The sequence below is a fragment of the Hippopotamus amphibius genome, chromosome 6, assembly GCF_030028045.1.
Source record: "Hippopotamus amphibius kiboko isolate mHipAmp2 chromosome 6, mHipAmp2.hap2, whole genome shotgun sequence".
NCBI lineage: Eukaryota > Metazoa > Chordata > Mammalia > Artiodactyla > Hippopotamidae > Hippopotamus > Hippopotamus amphibius.
Genome location: NC_080191.1, coordinates 104,132,179 through 104,148,983, shown reverse-complemented (window position 1 = coordinate 104,148,983; position 16,805 = coordinate 104,132,179). Strand labels below are relative to the sequence as shown.

Genomic DNA, 16,805 nt, shown 5'->3' with positions numbered 1-16,805 from the left:
AAGAAGTTATCACTTTATCCAAACTAAACTAATACATAGAGTAAATAGAGAAGAGGTTTTAAGCCAGGCGGCAGTACGTTCCTGGGGTGCTTTGTCCATTCTGAGCTGTCAGCACCCCAATTGGTAGCCGAGTGCAAGGACAAACTCCGGCCACAGCCAGGTCCCCTTCTTTTAGAAGTTTGCCATGCACTAGCCTCAGTACAGTTCTAGACTTTTCCAGTTGGGTTTGTGTCTGTAACACATTGAGAAGGTGACTTGTTCAATAGGAGGGATAGAAGGGCCAGGACCAGGATTCCCAGGGCAATTATTCTTATTTCTTTATAAGACTTTCCTGTACTCTGTCTCATCTCTAGTAATGTATATACCTTTCCTATCCCAACTCCAATCACGTAAACTCCTTGGGAGCAAAGTATCTAACTTCTGAACCCTCTCCAGAGAGTGCTGAAGTTAGGCCCAGGCTGGGGAGGGGATTACTTACATTTACATGACTCATTAACAGCAGGACTGGGACGAGAACTCAGATTTCCTGGGCTGTATACCAACGTAGTGTTCTTTCCATTCCACCGCTGTGTCAGTTATCTGTTGCTGCGTAACAAACCACCCCAAGTCCCACTCCTCAAAACAGCATTGTTACTTCTCATAGGTTTACGGGTCAGGCATTTGGACAAGGCTGGGTTGGGCTGCTCTTCTGCTCCATGTGATGCTGACTGGATTACTCACTTGGCTGGCTTCAGATGGATTGGGCTGAAAGGTCCTGCGAGACATGTCTAGAACCTCACTGCTTCTCCTGTGGCCTCTTTCTCTCTATAGTGTCTCTCCTCTCTTTGAGTATCCTAGCCTGAGCTTCTTTACAACTAACTATGGTAGCTGTCTTCCTCTAGTGAAAGCAGAAGGAAGCAGAAGTTGCAGGCCTCTGCCACTAGCCCCAAACTGGCCTAGTTGACTTCTGCTGCCTTCTCTGCATCAGGACAAGTGACAGGCCAGCCTGGATTTGAGGGGAGGGGAAACAGGCATTGCCTCTTGATGAGTGGGACTGCAGGTACGTTGAGGGAGGGAAGGAATGGATGGTGGCCGTCTTTGGAGACAAACCACAACCATGGTTAACCAACACATGTAGCCTTCTGTCTGTAATTCCTGTCGGGTCCTGGTAGAAGAGGGAAACAAGTTTGTGCAGACACAAAGGAGAAAAAGGAGAAGAAAAAAGCCCTGAAACACCTGCCTAAGGCCCCAGTAGTCATTCCCTGGCTGAGCTTCTCCTAGTTGCGTTTGTCTTTATTTGAGTATCAGAAGAGAGGCTGCTGTGCCTTGTGGAATGTGTAAAATACATGGTTCACGCATGTGTAATCCTACAGCGGGCATTTCACAATAATTTGTTTTCAGAGCTACTGCTATCTCTGTTTTCTGCATCAAGCATTTAAACACATATTCCTAAGGGCTCATCCTCCAGGCAGCCGTTAGAAACAATGCTTTTCAGTGCTGCATATGTATATTGCTAAAATGTGGTACACCTACAGGTAACCTTTTTAACTGTTAATTTCCATCTATGTGTCAAATTATACTCAGTCTCTAAGAAAAAGCATATCTTGGGAGGTTTTTCTTCTTTTTGATGACACAGAGGATTCTTACGTGAAAAGATAATTGTCTAAGACTGGAAAATCAATTTGCTAGCCTCGACCAGCTCTGGCAACATCCTCTCTTTGTATTCCAGCAACTTGGTTTAAAATTTCTTACATTATGAGGATTATTCTCTTTCTCTGAGAAAAACTCCCTTAATCTTCTAAATGTCCTTGGGAAATTTTTTGCATATATTACTTTTTTTCTTAAAAAAACAAAAAACCCAGGCTTTATCCTTTTGTTACAGTTGGATTATCTTTTGCCATTTAGATAATTATCGCACCCAGAGTATTTTTTTCCTAGAAACAATCAAATAAATAAATAAAATCCTATCAAGAGAGGAAATGTAAGAATAGCTAATTATGGACTGTGGGGTCAGAACTTTTCTAAGTGCTTTGGGAAATCTCACTTTTTAAGAGATTATCATTGTCTAGAAAATGATGAGATTTGTCTTAAACAAATGGGAACCTTTGGTTTCTCAAATGTGTGTGAGAAAACATCATGGTTTTGTACCAGCTGCCTAGGGAGTAGGGTCCACTGAAATCCCGTTCACTCTCTCAATTCATGTGGCTCAGTAGTTATTGAAGATATTTTATGTACTTTTTTAATATTACACATGGCACAAAAGCTAGCATTCAGTTTGGAGAAGTCCAGATTTTTTTTAAACCTCTGTTTTACCCTTACACTGTTTCATTGGTGGTGGCAGTAGTGGGTTTGCTGTTGTTTATTTGTTGCTTTCTTTTGTCTAGGACTAAAAAGACAGTGTGGCTCTTCAGTCATCCACAGCCTTTGGAAGACTTTGGGGATTTTCTTTGAATTTTTTTCATTTTTATATCTTTGCCCCACCCATTTTAGGAAGAAGAATTAGAAGCTCAAATTTCTTTCCTTCAAGGACAGTTGAATGACCTGGACGCCATGTGCAAATACTGCGCGAAGGTGATGGACACGCATCTTGGTGAGTGAAGTACGTTGGCCCGGGGAGCGCTGACAGTCGTGGCAGGAACAGCCGCCAGGGCCTGTGTTGAGCGCTTTACGTGAATTATCTCATGTAAGGAAACTGAAGCACGGAGATAAATACAGTTTCCCCAAATTATAACACTAGTCAGTGGAGCAGAAATTCACAATCAAACAATCTGACTGTAGATTTCAGCTCTTAACCACAGCACTGCCCTTTGTAAATATCTGTCTACCCCAAATCAAAATGGAATACTGAGCTTTGAAGATCAGAGAGTCAGCTCTACTCTTGTGCTTACCTGTCTGTAATCCCTCGTGTGATTATTATTTTATCAGTGCTTTCTTTATTTCTTTAAACATATGTTTTTAATCACCTGCCCGATATGCACGTCAGGACCCTGAACTTTTCTTACGTTTGACTGTACCTATATTCTAAGAAATCTTAGTTTGAAGTTGAGTTCACATGTGAGTCATCCGTGTGTCACATCAGAGAGTCTTCAGGCCTTAGTCTCTGCATTTGTGCAAGTTTTATATTTTGCCTTAGAAATGGTCTCAGCCAGATCACCTGCGTATAGCTCAGGAACTCCACACTGCTTGCAAAAACTTTATAATCCGTACATGACTATTTTCAGCCCACTTATGGACATCCTTTCCTTCTCCCTTCCCCAGTGTCTAGCATCTGTAGTTTGGGAGCAAAGTAGGAAAATAGGACATGTAATCTCATGGAAGTGGCCATGCTCGATGCTGCTCGATGAGTGTGGAGAAGTGATGATACCCAGCACTGTGAGAAATCAGGACGCATCTCACCCATGAGGGAAAACCAGAGAGAACCGATCAGGGCCCCTTCCCACTGGTGGGGGCCTGAGCGTGGCCTATCTCTTGGGCCTTTGCTGAAAACAGACTTTATATCTCAGACTCCATCAGTCTCCCAGCCTGTTAGGTCATGAGTCCATGACATGTGACCAAAACGGCTGTCGTTTGGATGTAGCCTAAAACAGACTGGCCTCGAGCCAGTAATAAATGTTCTCTTACAGATTTGGAGAGGTGCTTGACCCAAGTGGCCGGCTGCCTCCCAGTGTCTTATCAGGCAGCTGGCGGGGCCCTGTTCTGTCCTCAGCCTTCTTTGTACTCTCTTGACCCCTCCTCCAGAGAAAAGGCTCAAGAGATGAAGCAGCAGGAGAAATCCTGGTAGGTGATCAAATGGGTAGTATCGCTAATCACAGCAAGAGATGTGTCCCATCACATCTGATTCCACCCCCTTCAAAACTCTATATGCTTCTTTATGGTCAGTTTTTACAATTCATATAGAATTAATTTACACAAATCTTATAGCATCACAGTTTAAAATGCATCAAAAAGAAGTAATGAAGAGGAGGTTTATATATAGGTAACTGATGTGTGTTACATGAGTAGTTTTAGTTAATTATTTAAATATAATTTTAATTTTAAAGTGTGGGCACGTGTCTGCACACACGCACATGTGTGTGTTTTTTGTTTTCTCCTGCTACATGGGTGACCTTTGTGTTACTCGATTTTTTGGTTTTGACCAAAGTAGGAGAATAAAGAAGTGACTGAAAAGATTTACTGGAACTCTAGAAAAATCCTAGAGTAGGATATTTCCAAGTTGTTTGGTCCACATAGCAGCTTCTAAAGAGGCTTTACTTAAGCCTTAGAATTTTCAAACGGCTTTTGCTCTATTTTGTTCTTTCAGTCAGCACTAAAAGAGTATTTTCTCATTGCATGGCAGTGGGAACCACTTTAATTAAAGAAATTCATACCCAGCTGTGAATTTTCAACTAACCACAAAATTAGATTTGTTTTTGTGTATGTGTTTCACTTTCAGCCAGAATCCCTTCACATGGTTGTCAACTTCTTGCCGTACAGATAACAGGACTGCATTATTACAGTGGGGGGCGAGGGTTGCTACAAAGAATTCCTGGCCCTGGGGTCTGCAAGCAGTTGCATTTTATTTCATCTGCATATATAACACTGGTTTATTAAAGGGAGCTCCTGGGTTGTAGGCAGTTTTGATTTTAAGCAAAAAATTGAGGAAAACACAAAGATTAATTGAGGTGAAGCTCTTGATTTACTTTGTTACCTGTTATCCTTCCTTTAAAAATGATTAATACACTAGTATTTTTTCCATATGAACTTTTCTATTTTTCCTGATTATTAAAGTGGTACAAAATTGGAACAACTGAAAAATCCATTAGAAAGTCATTGATTATATTATAGTAATGCAATCTTTATAAAGATTAAAATATTTTATTTATTATAAGATATCCATAATATATTATGAAATAAAAATAGCAAGAGGCACAATAGAATACATTTCATGTGAAAATGACCATTAACAGTGGTGGCCTAAGTGAAAGGAAGAGTATAGAGGGACATTCCAAGGGACCTAGTCTTCTGTGCTTGGAAAATCTGTAGATGCCTTAAGTGCATGTAACTAGCACCTGGGGGTCGATCTTCACGCTGCAGGCAAGAGTCAGCTGTAAGAGCATCTACACTTGTAACTGAGAAGGAGAGACAGCCTCGTGGGCATCAGAGAGACACAGGGTTGAAACCAGGTTCTGTCGGCTCTGAGATCAGCTTGCTCCTGATTCTCATGTGAAATGGAGATACAGAGCTCTGTCTCACCAGTTCATTGCCAAGACTAATATGTTTCTAAAGCCCAGCATAGGTTGGGTTTTCAACACAAAATCCTCTCCTCTTTTCTGTTCTCTTTTTTTAAGAACTTTTATTGAGATACAGTTAACAGAAAATAAACTGCATATATTTAGAGTGTACAATTTGGTATCCCAATCTCCCAGTTCATTCCCCCCCAGCCTTCCCCACTTTCCCCACTTGGTGTCCATATGTTTGTTCTCTACATCTCTGTCTCTATTTCTGTCTTGCAAACTGGTTGATTTGTACCATTTTTCTATAGTCCACATATATGTTTTAATATATGATACTTGTTTTTCTCTTTCTGACTCACTTCACTCTGTATGAAAGTCTCTAGGTCCATCCATGTCTCTACAAATGTCCCAGTTTCATTGCTTTTCACAGCTGAGTAATATTCCATTGTATATATGTACCACATCTTTTTTATCCATTCCTCTGTTGATGGACATCTAGGTTGCTTCCATGTCCTGGCTATTGTAAATAGTGCTGCAATGAACATTGGAGTGCATGTGTCTTTTTGAATGATGGTGTTCTCTGGGTATATGCCCAGGAGTGGGATTGCTGGGTCATATGGTAACTCTATTTTTAGTTTTGCAAGAAACCTCCATACTGTTCTCCATAGTGGCTGTATCAGTTTACATTCCCACCAACAGTGCAAGAGCATTGCCTTTTCTCCACACCCTCTCCAGCATTTACTGTTTCTGGATTTTTCTGATGATGCCCATGCTAACTGGTGTGAGGTGATACCTCACTGTAGTTTTGATTTGCATTTCTCTAATAATTAGTGATGTTAAGCAGCTTTTCATATGCCTCTTGGCCATCTGTATGTCTTCTTTGGAGAAATGCCTATTCAGGTCTTCTGCCCATTTTTTGATTGGGTTGTTTCTTTTTTTGATATTGAGCTGGATGAACTGTTTATGTATTTTGAAGATTAATCCTTTGTTGATTCGTTTGCAAATATTTTCTCCCATTCTGAGGGTTGTCTTTTCGTCTTGCTTATAGTTTCCTTTGCTGTGCAGAAGCTTTGAAGTTTCATTAGGTCCCACTTATTTATTTTGGTTTTTATTTCCATCACTCTGGGGGTGGGGGATCAAAAAAGATCTTGCGGTGATTTATGTCAAAGAGTTTTCTTCCTTTGTTTTCCTCTAGGAGTTTTATAGTGTCTGGCCTTACATTTAGGTCTTTAATCCATTTTGAGTTTATTTTTGTGTATGGTGTTAGGGAGTGTTCTAATCTCATTCTTTTACATGTAGCTGTCCAGTTTTCCCAGCACCACTTATTGAAGAGGTTGCCTTTTCTACATTATATATCCTTGGCTCCTCTGTCATAGATTAGTTGACCATAGTTTATCTCTGGGCTTTCTATCCTGTTCCATTGATCTGTATCTCTGTTTTTGTGCCAGTAGCATACTGTCTTGATCACTGTAGCCTTGTAGTATAGCCTGAAGTCAGGAAGCCTGATTCCACCAACTCCATCTTTCCTTCTCAAGATTGCTTTGGCTATGCGGGGTCTTTTGCTTTTCTATACAAATCGTAAGATCTCTTGTTCTAGTTCTGTGAAAAATGCCATTGGTAATTTGATAGGGATTGTATTGAATCTGTAAATTGCTTTGGGTAGTACAGTCATTTTCACAATGTTGTTTCTTCTGATCCAAGAACATGGTATGTCCCTCCATCTGTTTGCGACATCTTTGATTTCTTTCATGAGTGTCTTATACTTTTCTGAGTACAGGTCTTTTACCTCCTTGGTTAGGTTTATTCCTAGGTATTTTATTCTTTTTGTTGCAGTGGTGAATGGGATTGTTTCCTTAATTTCTCTTTCCGATCTCTCATTGTTAGTGTATAAAAATGCAAGAGATTTCTGGGTGTTAATTTTGTATCCTGCAACTTCACCAAATTCATTGATTAGCTCAAGTAATTTTCTGGTGGCATCTTTAGGATTTTCTATGTATAGTATCATATCATCTGCAAACAGTGACTGTTTTACTTCTTCTTTTCCAACTTGGATTCCTTTTACTTCTTTTTCTTCTCTGATTGCTGTGGCTAGGACTTCTAAAACTATGTTGAAGAGTAGTGGCGAGAGTGGACATCCTTGTCTTGTTCCTGATCTTAGAGGGAATGCTTCCAGTTTTTCACCATTGAGAATGATGTTTGCTGTGGGTTTGTCGTATGTGGCCTTTATTATGTTGAGGTAGGTTCCTTCTGTGCCCACTTTCTGGAGAGTTTTTATCATAAATGGGTGTTGAATTTTGCCAAAAGCTTTTTCTGCATCTATTGAGATGATCATGTGGTTTTTGTCCTTCAGTTTATTTATGTGGTGTATCACATTGATTGATTTGTGTATATTGAAGAATCCTTGCATTCCAGGGATAAACCCCACTTGATCATGGTGTATGATCCTTTTAATGTGTTGTAGGATTCTGTTGGCTAGTATTTTGTTGAGGATTTTTGCATCTACATTCATCAGTGATATTGGTCTGTAATGTTCTTTTTTTTGTAGTATCTTTGTCTGCTTTGGGTATCAGGGTGATGGCGGCCTCATAAAGTTAGTTTGGGAGTGTTCTTCTGCAATTTTTTGAAAGAGTTTGAGAAGGATGGGTGTTAGCTCTTCTCTAAATGTTTGCTAAAATTCACCTATGAAGCCATCTAGTCCTGGACTTTTGTTTGTTGGGAGATTTTTAATCACAGTTTCAATTTCATTCCTTGTGATTCATCTGTTCATATTTTCTATGTCTTCCTGATTCAGTCTTGGAAGGTTATACCTTTCTAAGAAACTGTCCATTTCATCCAGGTTTTCCATTTTATTGGCATATAGTTGCTTGTAGTAGTCTCTTATGGTGCTTTTTATTTCTGCGGTGTCTGTTGTAACCTCCTGTTTCATTTCTAATTTTATTGACTTGAGTCCTCTCCCTCTTTTTCTTGATAAGTCTTGCTAGAGGTTTATCAATTTTATTTTTCTCAAAGAACCAGCTTTTTTTAATTGATTTTTGCTATTGGTTTCTTTGTTTCTATTTCATTTATTTCTGCTCTGATCTTTATGATTTCTGTCTAGTAACTTAGGGTTTTGTTTGCTCTTCTTTCTCTAGTTTCTTTACGTGTAAGGTTAGATTGTTTGGGGGCTTTTTCTTGTTTCTTGAGGTAAGATTGTATTGCTATGAACTTCCCTCTTAGAACTGATTTTTCTGCATCCCATAGGTTTTGGATCATTGTGTTTGCATTGTCATTTGTCTCTAGGTATTTTTGGATTTCCTCTTTGATTTCTTCAGTGATCTCTTGGTTATTTAGTAGCATATTGTTTAGCCTCCATGTGTTTGTGTTTTTTATAGTTTTTTTCCTGTAATTGATTTCTAATCTCATAGAGTTGTGGTCAGAAAAGATCCTTGATACAATTTCAATTTTCTTGAATTTACCAAGGCTTGATTTATGAACCAAAACGTGATCTATCCTGGAGAATGTCCCATGTACACTTGAGAAGAATGTGTAATCTGCTGTTTTTGGATGTAAGGTCCTATAGATATCTATTAAATCAAGCTGATTTATTGTGTCATTTAAAGCTTGTGTTTCCTTATTAATTTTCTGTGTGGATGATCTGTCCATTGGTGTAAGTGGGGTGTTAAAGTCCCCCACTATTATTGTGTTACTGTTGATTTCCTCTTTCATAGTTGTTAGCATTTGCCTTATGTATTGAGGTGCTCCTATCTTGGGTGCATATATATTTATAATTGTTATCTCCTCTTCTTGGATTGATCCCTTGATCTTTATGTAGTGTCCTATCTTGTCTCTTCTAACATTTTTTATTTTAAAGTCTATTGTATCTGATATGAGTATTGCTACTCCAGCTTTCTTTTGATTTCCATTTGCATGGAATATCTTTTTCCATTCCCTCACTTTCAGTCTGTATGTGTGCCTAGGTCTGAAGTGGGTCTCTTGTAGACAGCATATATATGGGTCTTGTTTTGGTGTCCATTCAGCCAGTCTGTGTCTTTTGGTTGGTGCATTTAGTCCATTTACATTCAAGGTAATTATCAATATGTATATTCCTATTACCATTTTCTTAATTGTTTTGTTTTTGTTTTTGTAGGTCCTTTTCTTCTCTTATGTTTCCTGCTTAGAGAAGTTCCTTTAGCATTTGTTGTAGGGCTGGTTTGGTGGTGCTGAATTCTCTTAGCTGTTGCTTGTCTGCAAAGCTTTTGATTTCTCTGTCGAATCTGAATGAGATCCTTGCTGGGTAGAGTATTCTTGGTTGTAGGTTCTTCCCTTTCATCACTTGAAATATATCATGCCACTCCCTTCTGGCTTGCGGAGTTTCTGCTGAGAAATCAGCTGTTACCCTTATGGGAGTTCCCTTGTATGTTATTTGTCGTTTTTCCCTTGTTGCTTTTAATAACTTTTCTCTGTCTTTAATTTTTGTCAATTTGACTACTCTGTGTCTTGGCGTGTTTCTCCTTGGGTTTATCCTGCCTGGGACTCTCTGCACTTCCTGGACTTGGGTAGCCATTTCCTTTCCCATGTTAGGAAAGTTTTCAACTATAATCTCTTCCATTATTTTCTCGGGTCCTTTCTCTCTCTTGTCTCCTTCTGGGACCCCTATAATGCGAATGCTGGTGCATTTAACATTGTCCCAGAGGTATCTTAGGCTGTCTTCTATTCTTTTCATTCTTTTTTCTTTATTCTTTTCTGCATCAGTGATTATCACCATTCTGTCTTCCCGGTCACTTATTCATCCTTCTGCCTCCGTTAATCTGCTATTGGTTCCTTTTAGTGTATTTTTCATTTCAGTTATTGTGTTGCATATCTCTGTTTGTTTGCTCTTTAATTCTTCTAGGTCTTTGGTAAACTTTTTGATCTTTGCATGCAGTCTTTTTTCAAAGTCCTGGATCATCTTCACTATCATTATTTTGAATTCTTTTTCTGGAAGGGTGCCTATCTCCTCTTCATTTAGTTGTTTTTCTGGGGCTTTATCCTCTCCCTTCACCTGGTACAAAGTCCTCTGCTTTTTCATTTTCTCTATCTTTCTGTGGCTGTGGTTTTCAGTTCTGCAAGATGTAATACTGCTGATACTGCTTGATACTGCTGTCTGCCCTCTTCTGGAGGAAGCTATCTAGGAGGCGCGTACAGGCTTCCTGATGGGAGGGACTGATGGTGGGTAGGGCTGGGTGGGCGGAGCTCAGTAAAGCTTTAATCTGATTTGGTGGGCAGAGCTCAGTAAAACTTTAATCTGCTTGTCTGCTAATGGGTAGGGCTGTGTTCACACCTTGTTGGTTGTTTGGCCTGAGGCCACCTAGCGCTGGAGCCCACAGGCTCTTTGGTGGGGCTAATGGTAGGCTCTGGGAGGGCTCACACCAATAAGCACTTCCCAAAACCCCTGCTGCCAGTGCCCCTGCCTCCTTGGTGAGCCACAGCTGCCCCCCACCTCTGCAGGCAACCCTCCAACAGCAGCAGGTAGGTCTGGTTCAGTCTCCTGTGGGGTCACTGCTCCTTCCCCCTGGGTCCTGGTGAGCATTTTTTTTTCTGTGGGCTCCATGAGTGAATGGAGTCTCTTTTTCCACCAGTCCTGTGGAGGTCCTGCAATCAAATCCCGCTGGCTTTCAGGGTCTGATTCTCTGGGGATTCCTCCTCCTGTTGCTGGACTCCCAGGTTGGGAAGCCTGATGTGGGGCTCAGAACCCTCACTTTAGTGGGTGGACTTCTGCAGTATAACTGTTCTCGTTTGTGAGTCACCCACCCAGCATTTATGGGATTTGATTTTAACGCGATTGCGCCTCTCCTACCATCTCATTGCGGCTTCTTCTTTGTCTCTGGATGTGGGGTGTCTTTTGGTGAGCTCCAGTGTCTTTCTGTCAATGGTTGTTCAGCAGTTAGTTGTAATTCCAGTGCTCTTGCAAGAGGGAGTGAGTGCAGGTCCTCCTACTCCGTCATCTTCTCTCCCTTAACTCTTAACTGTCCCTTCTGGTGGACGATCCTGGGAAACTCAGGCAACCCATGACCAGAGAGCTGAGTAGTGACGGTTCGAGTGCCCCACCACTAGTTAGCAGAAGAGCTGGGAACAGTACCACACTTGCCAACACCTATTGAATATTCAAATCATGCCAAAAGATGCTGGATGTTTGGATTTTCTGGTCCTCAGATTCAGTGTGTGAGCTCTTTGAGCAAGAACAGCTTTGTCAGAACTGAGTGGTGTGTCTGCACGCCTTGGCATGAGCCCTCCTGAGCCTCACAGGCTCCTGAGGGGCGGTGAGAACTGCCTCAGATGCTCATCTTGGGAGTTACTGCTCTGTACCCTTTTCTAATGTTAATTATTTTCACTAAGTTCCTTTCATTTCAAGAGAATGCCATATCAGCCTATGTTTTCATCAGACATGCAATAATATCTTAAAATGTCAAATACACTTCAAGGCTATTTTTATAACAGAACAAATACAGAGAAAAGCATCTCAGTTAAAAATTACATAAAGGCATTTGTTTAAATAGTTCTTTAATTATAGAGGTAATAAAATTGCCTTGTTAGCAGTTATTTCCTTACAGTTCTGGAACCCAGAACTGAAAGAGTATTTGTCTTATCAAAACTCTACCAAAATTCCCATTTCATTACCTCTACATAATTGAGCTATGTGAACTCAAAGATTCAGAGATAGGAAGTGAAAATCTGTGTTTTATTAAATCTAAACTTTTCCTGTCAGCTTCAGAAGACTGCTTTCACATGTTCATTTTTCTGTTGCTATAGTCACTCCTGACAGGTGAGCTGAAAACCATTGACAGTATGAACCCCGGTGGCTGAGTCAGGCTATTTTTAGGTTTGCCGTGGCTCACACGTAATTGCACGTGGGTGAGCTGCCTGCACTTCTCTGATCTGTGAGCAGCTGGGCTGCTGCTCGCCCTGCCTGCTCCCAGGGGAGGTGTTTCCCCTCATCTGTTTGGTATTTACACGAGCTTCTGGCAGCTTGCCCTTTCACTGGTGGTTCACACAGACAATGGGAGGGTTAAATGCGGGGAGTTAAGGAAAATTAGAGTTGTGTAGCCCATAGGCTCTTAGGCTTCTGAAGACGTGGACGCCCTACAGGCCATCTCGGCTGTTCTCCATCTCACAGGTGAGGAACCCAAGGCCCGGGCAGCATGAGTGACACACAGTGGGCTAGTGCCAGGAGCCCAGACCCCATCCCAGGCCTTGTGCTCTCTTCCACTGACAATCCTGCTGCGGCCACACCTGAGTCAGCAGTTGAACCTCAGGTTTGCTGTTTTACGGCACATACCATTACTGATTTTGTACTTGTCATAATATTTATGCAAGGATTAGCTGCAAGAGGAGGCCATTTTTGAAAATCAGTTTATTTGCCTCTGCAAGAACTTTATGAATCTGATTTGCTGATGTTTATAAAAACAACGTGTAATAGTTGTCTTTGGAAATGTTCAGCAGGCAGTTAATGAATGACATTTGAGAAACGGAGAAGGAAAATGGGATCACCAGACAGCTTTCCCTCTGTCAGCCATACTGTGATAAAAGCTCTGTGTGATTATTTTAAGAACTCAAAACACTGCATTTAATTGTGGGTAGCATAGTCCTCCGTAGAAGGATAAGATATACTTCACCTGAGGATCTTGTTAAAAATGCGGATTTTGACTCATTGAGTCTGAGCCGGGGCCTGAAGATCTGCATTTCTAACAGGGCACCTGGTGATACTGGCCCATGACAGAATCCAAGCAGCAAGGAGCAAGAGAACTTAGAAGTATTGGGGCACAATTCAGTTAATGTATTCCTAATGCTGTTAGCGCATCCGTGCCCACACTGCAGGCTCACATGTGGGAGCTCTGTGGGCGGAGAGCTCACAAGCTCCCTGGTGTTCTGAGGCAGCCCTTCACCACCTGACGTTCACTGCTGTTCTCAGCCCCTCTCCAGCCTTGCTCTCTCCTCGTGGAAGGCATTTTCCCCACTGGTTTTATTATCAGAAGCCTTGGAGACATCTTCCTTGCACCAACCCTATACCTATTGAGAAAAACTCAGCGAACTGTGCGCTACCTCCGCCTTTCCTGGGCTGAGAGGACACCTCCTTGATCACGTGGCCTCAGGACGGCCGGGTCATCTTGCATGCATCACTTTGTTTTCCATTTTATGGTCCTCTCCATCTTCCCACATGCTTTTCCAAACTGAATATCTTTTGCTCTCTCTTTTTTAAATATAATTCCCAAATCCTGTGTCTTTCTTACACTGTGTCTGACTGCATAACCCGTTCTCTCCCCTCCATACCAGGCTGCTTTTCCACGTCCTCTGACCCTGGCCTCTCCAGCTAATGACCCAGGAAGCAAAAGACTTGTCCAGCCCATCCCCCACCTCAGTAGAAACAGGCTTGCCACCGATAGCTCAAAGGCTCAGGGACTTTGTGGCCACCTCAAGCATCTCATGCTGAGCCTGAGAGCTTGTGAGTGGGGGAAGGGGGGGCCTGAGGTATGGGGGCTCACGTTCACTGCCACAGCCGTGTTCACCCCCAGCTGAAGAGCAGCGCTTAACTGTCCCCAGATCCTCAGGTGGGCAAAACCTTGTGGCCTGAAATTCACAAAGAACATATCCATCTTAAACCCGATTCAGAGGGTCTTATGTGACTAAATGATGTTATTTTAGGGTCATCGTCATCAAACGTCTATCTCATTGTTCCCAAATGAGAGGGAATTGTGGCAAAAACCCCGGTGGTTTTCCTATTAGTGAGGTCCTAGCTGTGTTTCTGCTTTTAATTTTAGAATACATATTCTGGCAAAAGCATCTGACTATGACTGGAGCTTAGAGACCTTGTAAGTTGAAAAATATATGCAGAGTCCCTTCTTCTGGTTGACCCGAAGGCGGCAGTCACGTCATGAACAGGATAGAGTTACTGTGAGGAGCCGTGCTTCTGTGCCAGCCTCTCGCTGGCAGGGAGGTGAGCCCTAAGAGAAGCCTCCAGAAACAGCTGAGATCAGTACAGATTTGGAACTCTGTACTATGTATTGACCCAAAGACTAATCTTAAGTGCAATACGTGTATTTGCCTGGTCTTCACCTAAGTACTGCTCCTCTCCTGGTGCTGAGTTTAGGGTCTGCAGCCATTCTGGTAGCTGGATGCAAAGCAGGACCCTTGATTGTATTTTCTGTGTGATCTGCTTTTTGCTTTTTAAGAAAATCCTGAGCACGAAGCCCCGGACTCCGTCCTTGGCTCTCAGCAGCACACCAGTGAACGTCCTCACCGACCCCTCCCACTTCTCAGTCCAGGATCTGCCTGATGGCGTTGGTATCCCTTAATTCTTCACCTGAGAAATATCTCACCCACATCTATTCCTCAGGAGATAAAAATCAGTCCTAATGCTGGTGAGACAGCCTCTCTTTGGCCATTCAGCCAATATTTCCTAAGTACCTGCTCTCTAATATAGAAACAGGTTTGGGGAGTGGCAGGCTGGGGGTGGGGTGAAGTGGAGGAGCGCTTTTAAAATCGAGAGCAAAACTTCAAAGTACAGACAGTGAGCAACGGAGGCTACATCTTATTAGAAACACCTAGGGTGACACATGGCTTCACAGGAAGCAAACGCTGTCCTCTCAGAGCACTGAGGATCTCAGAGACACTGGCAGGGACAGTGGGTTCAAAGCCGAGGGATGTAGTGAACAGACACCACATTTGAAACCAAGAGACCTGAGGTCCAGGACTTGCCGTGCAGAATTGTGCAGTTTCAGTCTTCGAGCCTCATCTCTGGGTGACAGTGGCAAGAGGAAAAGACCAAGCAGTAGACTCCATCAGGCTGGTGCTTGCGGAGGGAAGGCCTGACGCTTGAACAGGTTTAAGGTGGACTTCGAAGAAAAAGGGGGGTGTGGTGGTAGAAGAAGAGTAGAAGGGCCTTGTAGACAGAGAGTGGCGTTGCAGGGACACCCGGAAATACGCACCACAGATTAAAGGGTGAATTAGACGCCTACAGTCTTCTAAACCTGCCTTCTTCCAAGATTTGACCGCTGTGGCACACCCTCCGTGGCAGAAATCCCTTTGCTAATAACGGTCCAGCCAAAGCCAGTAGTGATGGAGTGCAGCTCTGCCCCCCTCCTTGCCTAATGGCCACTTCTTAAACCGCCACCACTTTCAGAATACATGTGACCCTAGGGCAGCCCTACACATGCGCCCTCTATTTTCTAACAGCCTGCGTGTTTCCTCTGGGACCATCCCTTCTGTGAGATTGTCAGAGGTCAGGGTGACTAAATCTTCATCACAGATGAGAGAACCTCTGGGAGCAGAATCCACTTATCTGGGTATTTAAGGAACTGGAGAAAGGGGAAAAACATCTAAGCAATAATAATCATAGCAAGGCAGCCTGCTAGATGTGGACGCTTTGATGATCTCATCTAAACTCATCTAAACAGGGGTCGCTCCCATCTTACTGATGGGTTTAGTACACACAAACCCATCCGTATCACAGCCCAAGGTCATCAGAGTCCAGGCTTGCCCGGGCCAGTGTTCTGGAAAGCTCTGGGAGAAGTGATTGGCCAGTCTGTTTTGGCAAAGGTGACGTCCTGTCGCTGGCTGACCTCACGTAGGTCAGTCCCGCCACCAGATAAAGGGCACTGGCATCTCAGAGCCGTCGAGTCAGAGCCGGGACCCTATCCTGTGCCTCTTTGTACCTCTGCCCCACCTCCGCCCTCCCCATCAGTGCCGTGTGCATCACTGTGTGTGTCAGGAGGGCTCAGGAGTCCAGCCAATCCGGAATCTGATCCTAGCTCTGTCCAGGCGTGGGACCTCACTTAACAGACCTGGCCTTTCTGAGCCTGGCTCCCTGTCCTATGATAGGGTGATGGTCCCCACGCAGAAAGGTTGTTGGGCTGGTCCGATGAGGTAAGGTGGCCGTGTAGACGCGGGAGCCCCCGGCGTTGAGCTGCTGCGGTGGCCTGGGTGCTGTGCTGTTTGTTTATTTGTCACACTCATCCTCTGAGGAAGGGTCTGTTGTGGCCCCTCAGGCACAAGAAGGTTAAGTGACCCACCTGGTTTCACCTGCTCTATAGACAGATGTGAGTGGTACTTTCGTCCCCTTTCCATACCCTTCTTAATGAATATAGGCTCCTGTTGCCTTTGCACCTGGCATGTAGATGAAAACACTTTTATTTTTGCATTGAAAAGAATTTTAAGAAATTGAAAGAAAAAGTACTTTGTGTGCCATTTCCATTGTCCTTAGAGTGAGAGACCTGTTTTTGTGGCATTGACATTTCATTAAAAGTAGTGGGTCCCCACGGGATTGTTATGTTGATGAGATTTTTGTGTAATTTCCACAGAAGTGGTTAGTTTTGTGTTTTCCCCTTTAGTTTCAGTGCCCCAACATCTGTAATAGGTAATGCTTAAATAGAAGCAGATTATAAAGAACAGAATCTTCCTTCCACACAGAAACAAAAAGCAAGAGCCTTTATATCATCATGTTTTCTGCCTTTTACTAGAAGGGAAGACGTGCATTACATTGAAAATTTGAATGTTTCACATTTTTGCCTTTAATATTATAAGGTATGAAAAGAGGTCATTATGTTTTTTTCCATTTTTACATGCCGATGCAACTCACTTAAAGCAGTGCATTTGTGACTG

The 16,805-nt window shown here is 42.7% G+C and overlaps 1 protein-coding gene across 16 annotated transcripts in view; it reads left to right on the top strand.

Annotated features, from left to right (window-relative positions):
* The window catches only part of TBC1D5 (TBC1 domain family member 5), a 556,466-nt gene that overhangs the window by 528,670 nt on the left and 10,991 nt on the right, over nt 1-16,805 (top strand). For all 16 annotated transcript variants that reach the window (XM_057739461.1, XM_057739464.1, XM_057739462.1 and 13 more), the window contains one exon: nt 2,470-2,569. In XM_057739461.1, coding sequence (XP_057595444.1) covers nt 2,470-2,569 — 100 coding nt within the window. The remainder of the gene's footprint in view (nt 1-2,469; nt 2,570-16,805) is intronic.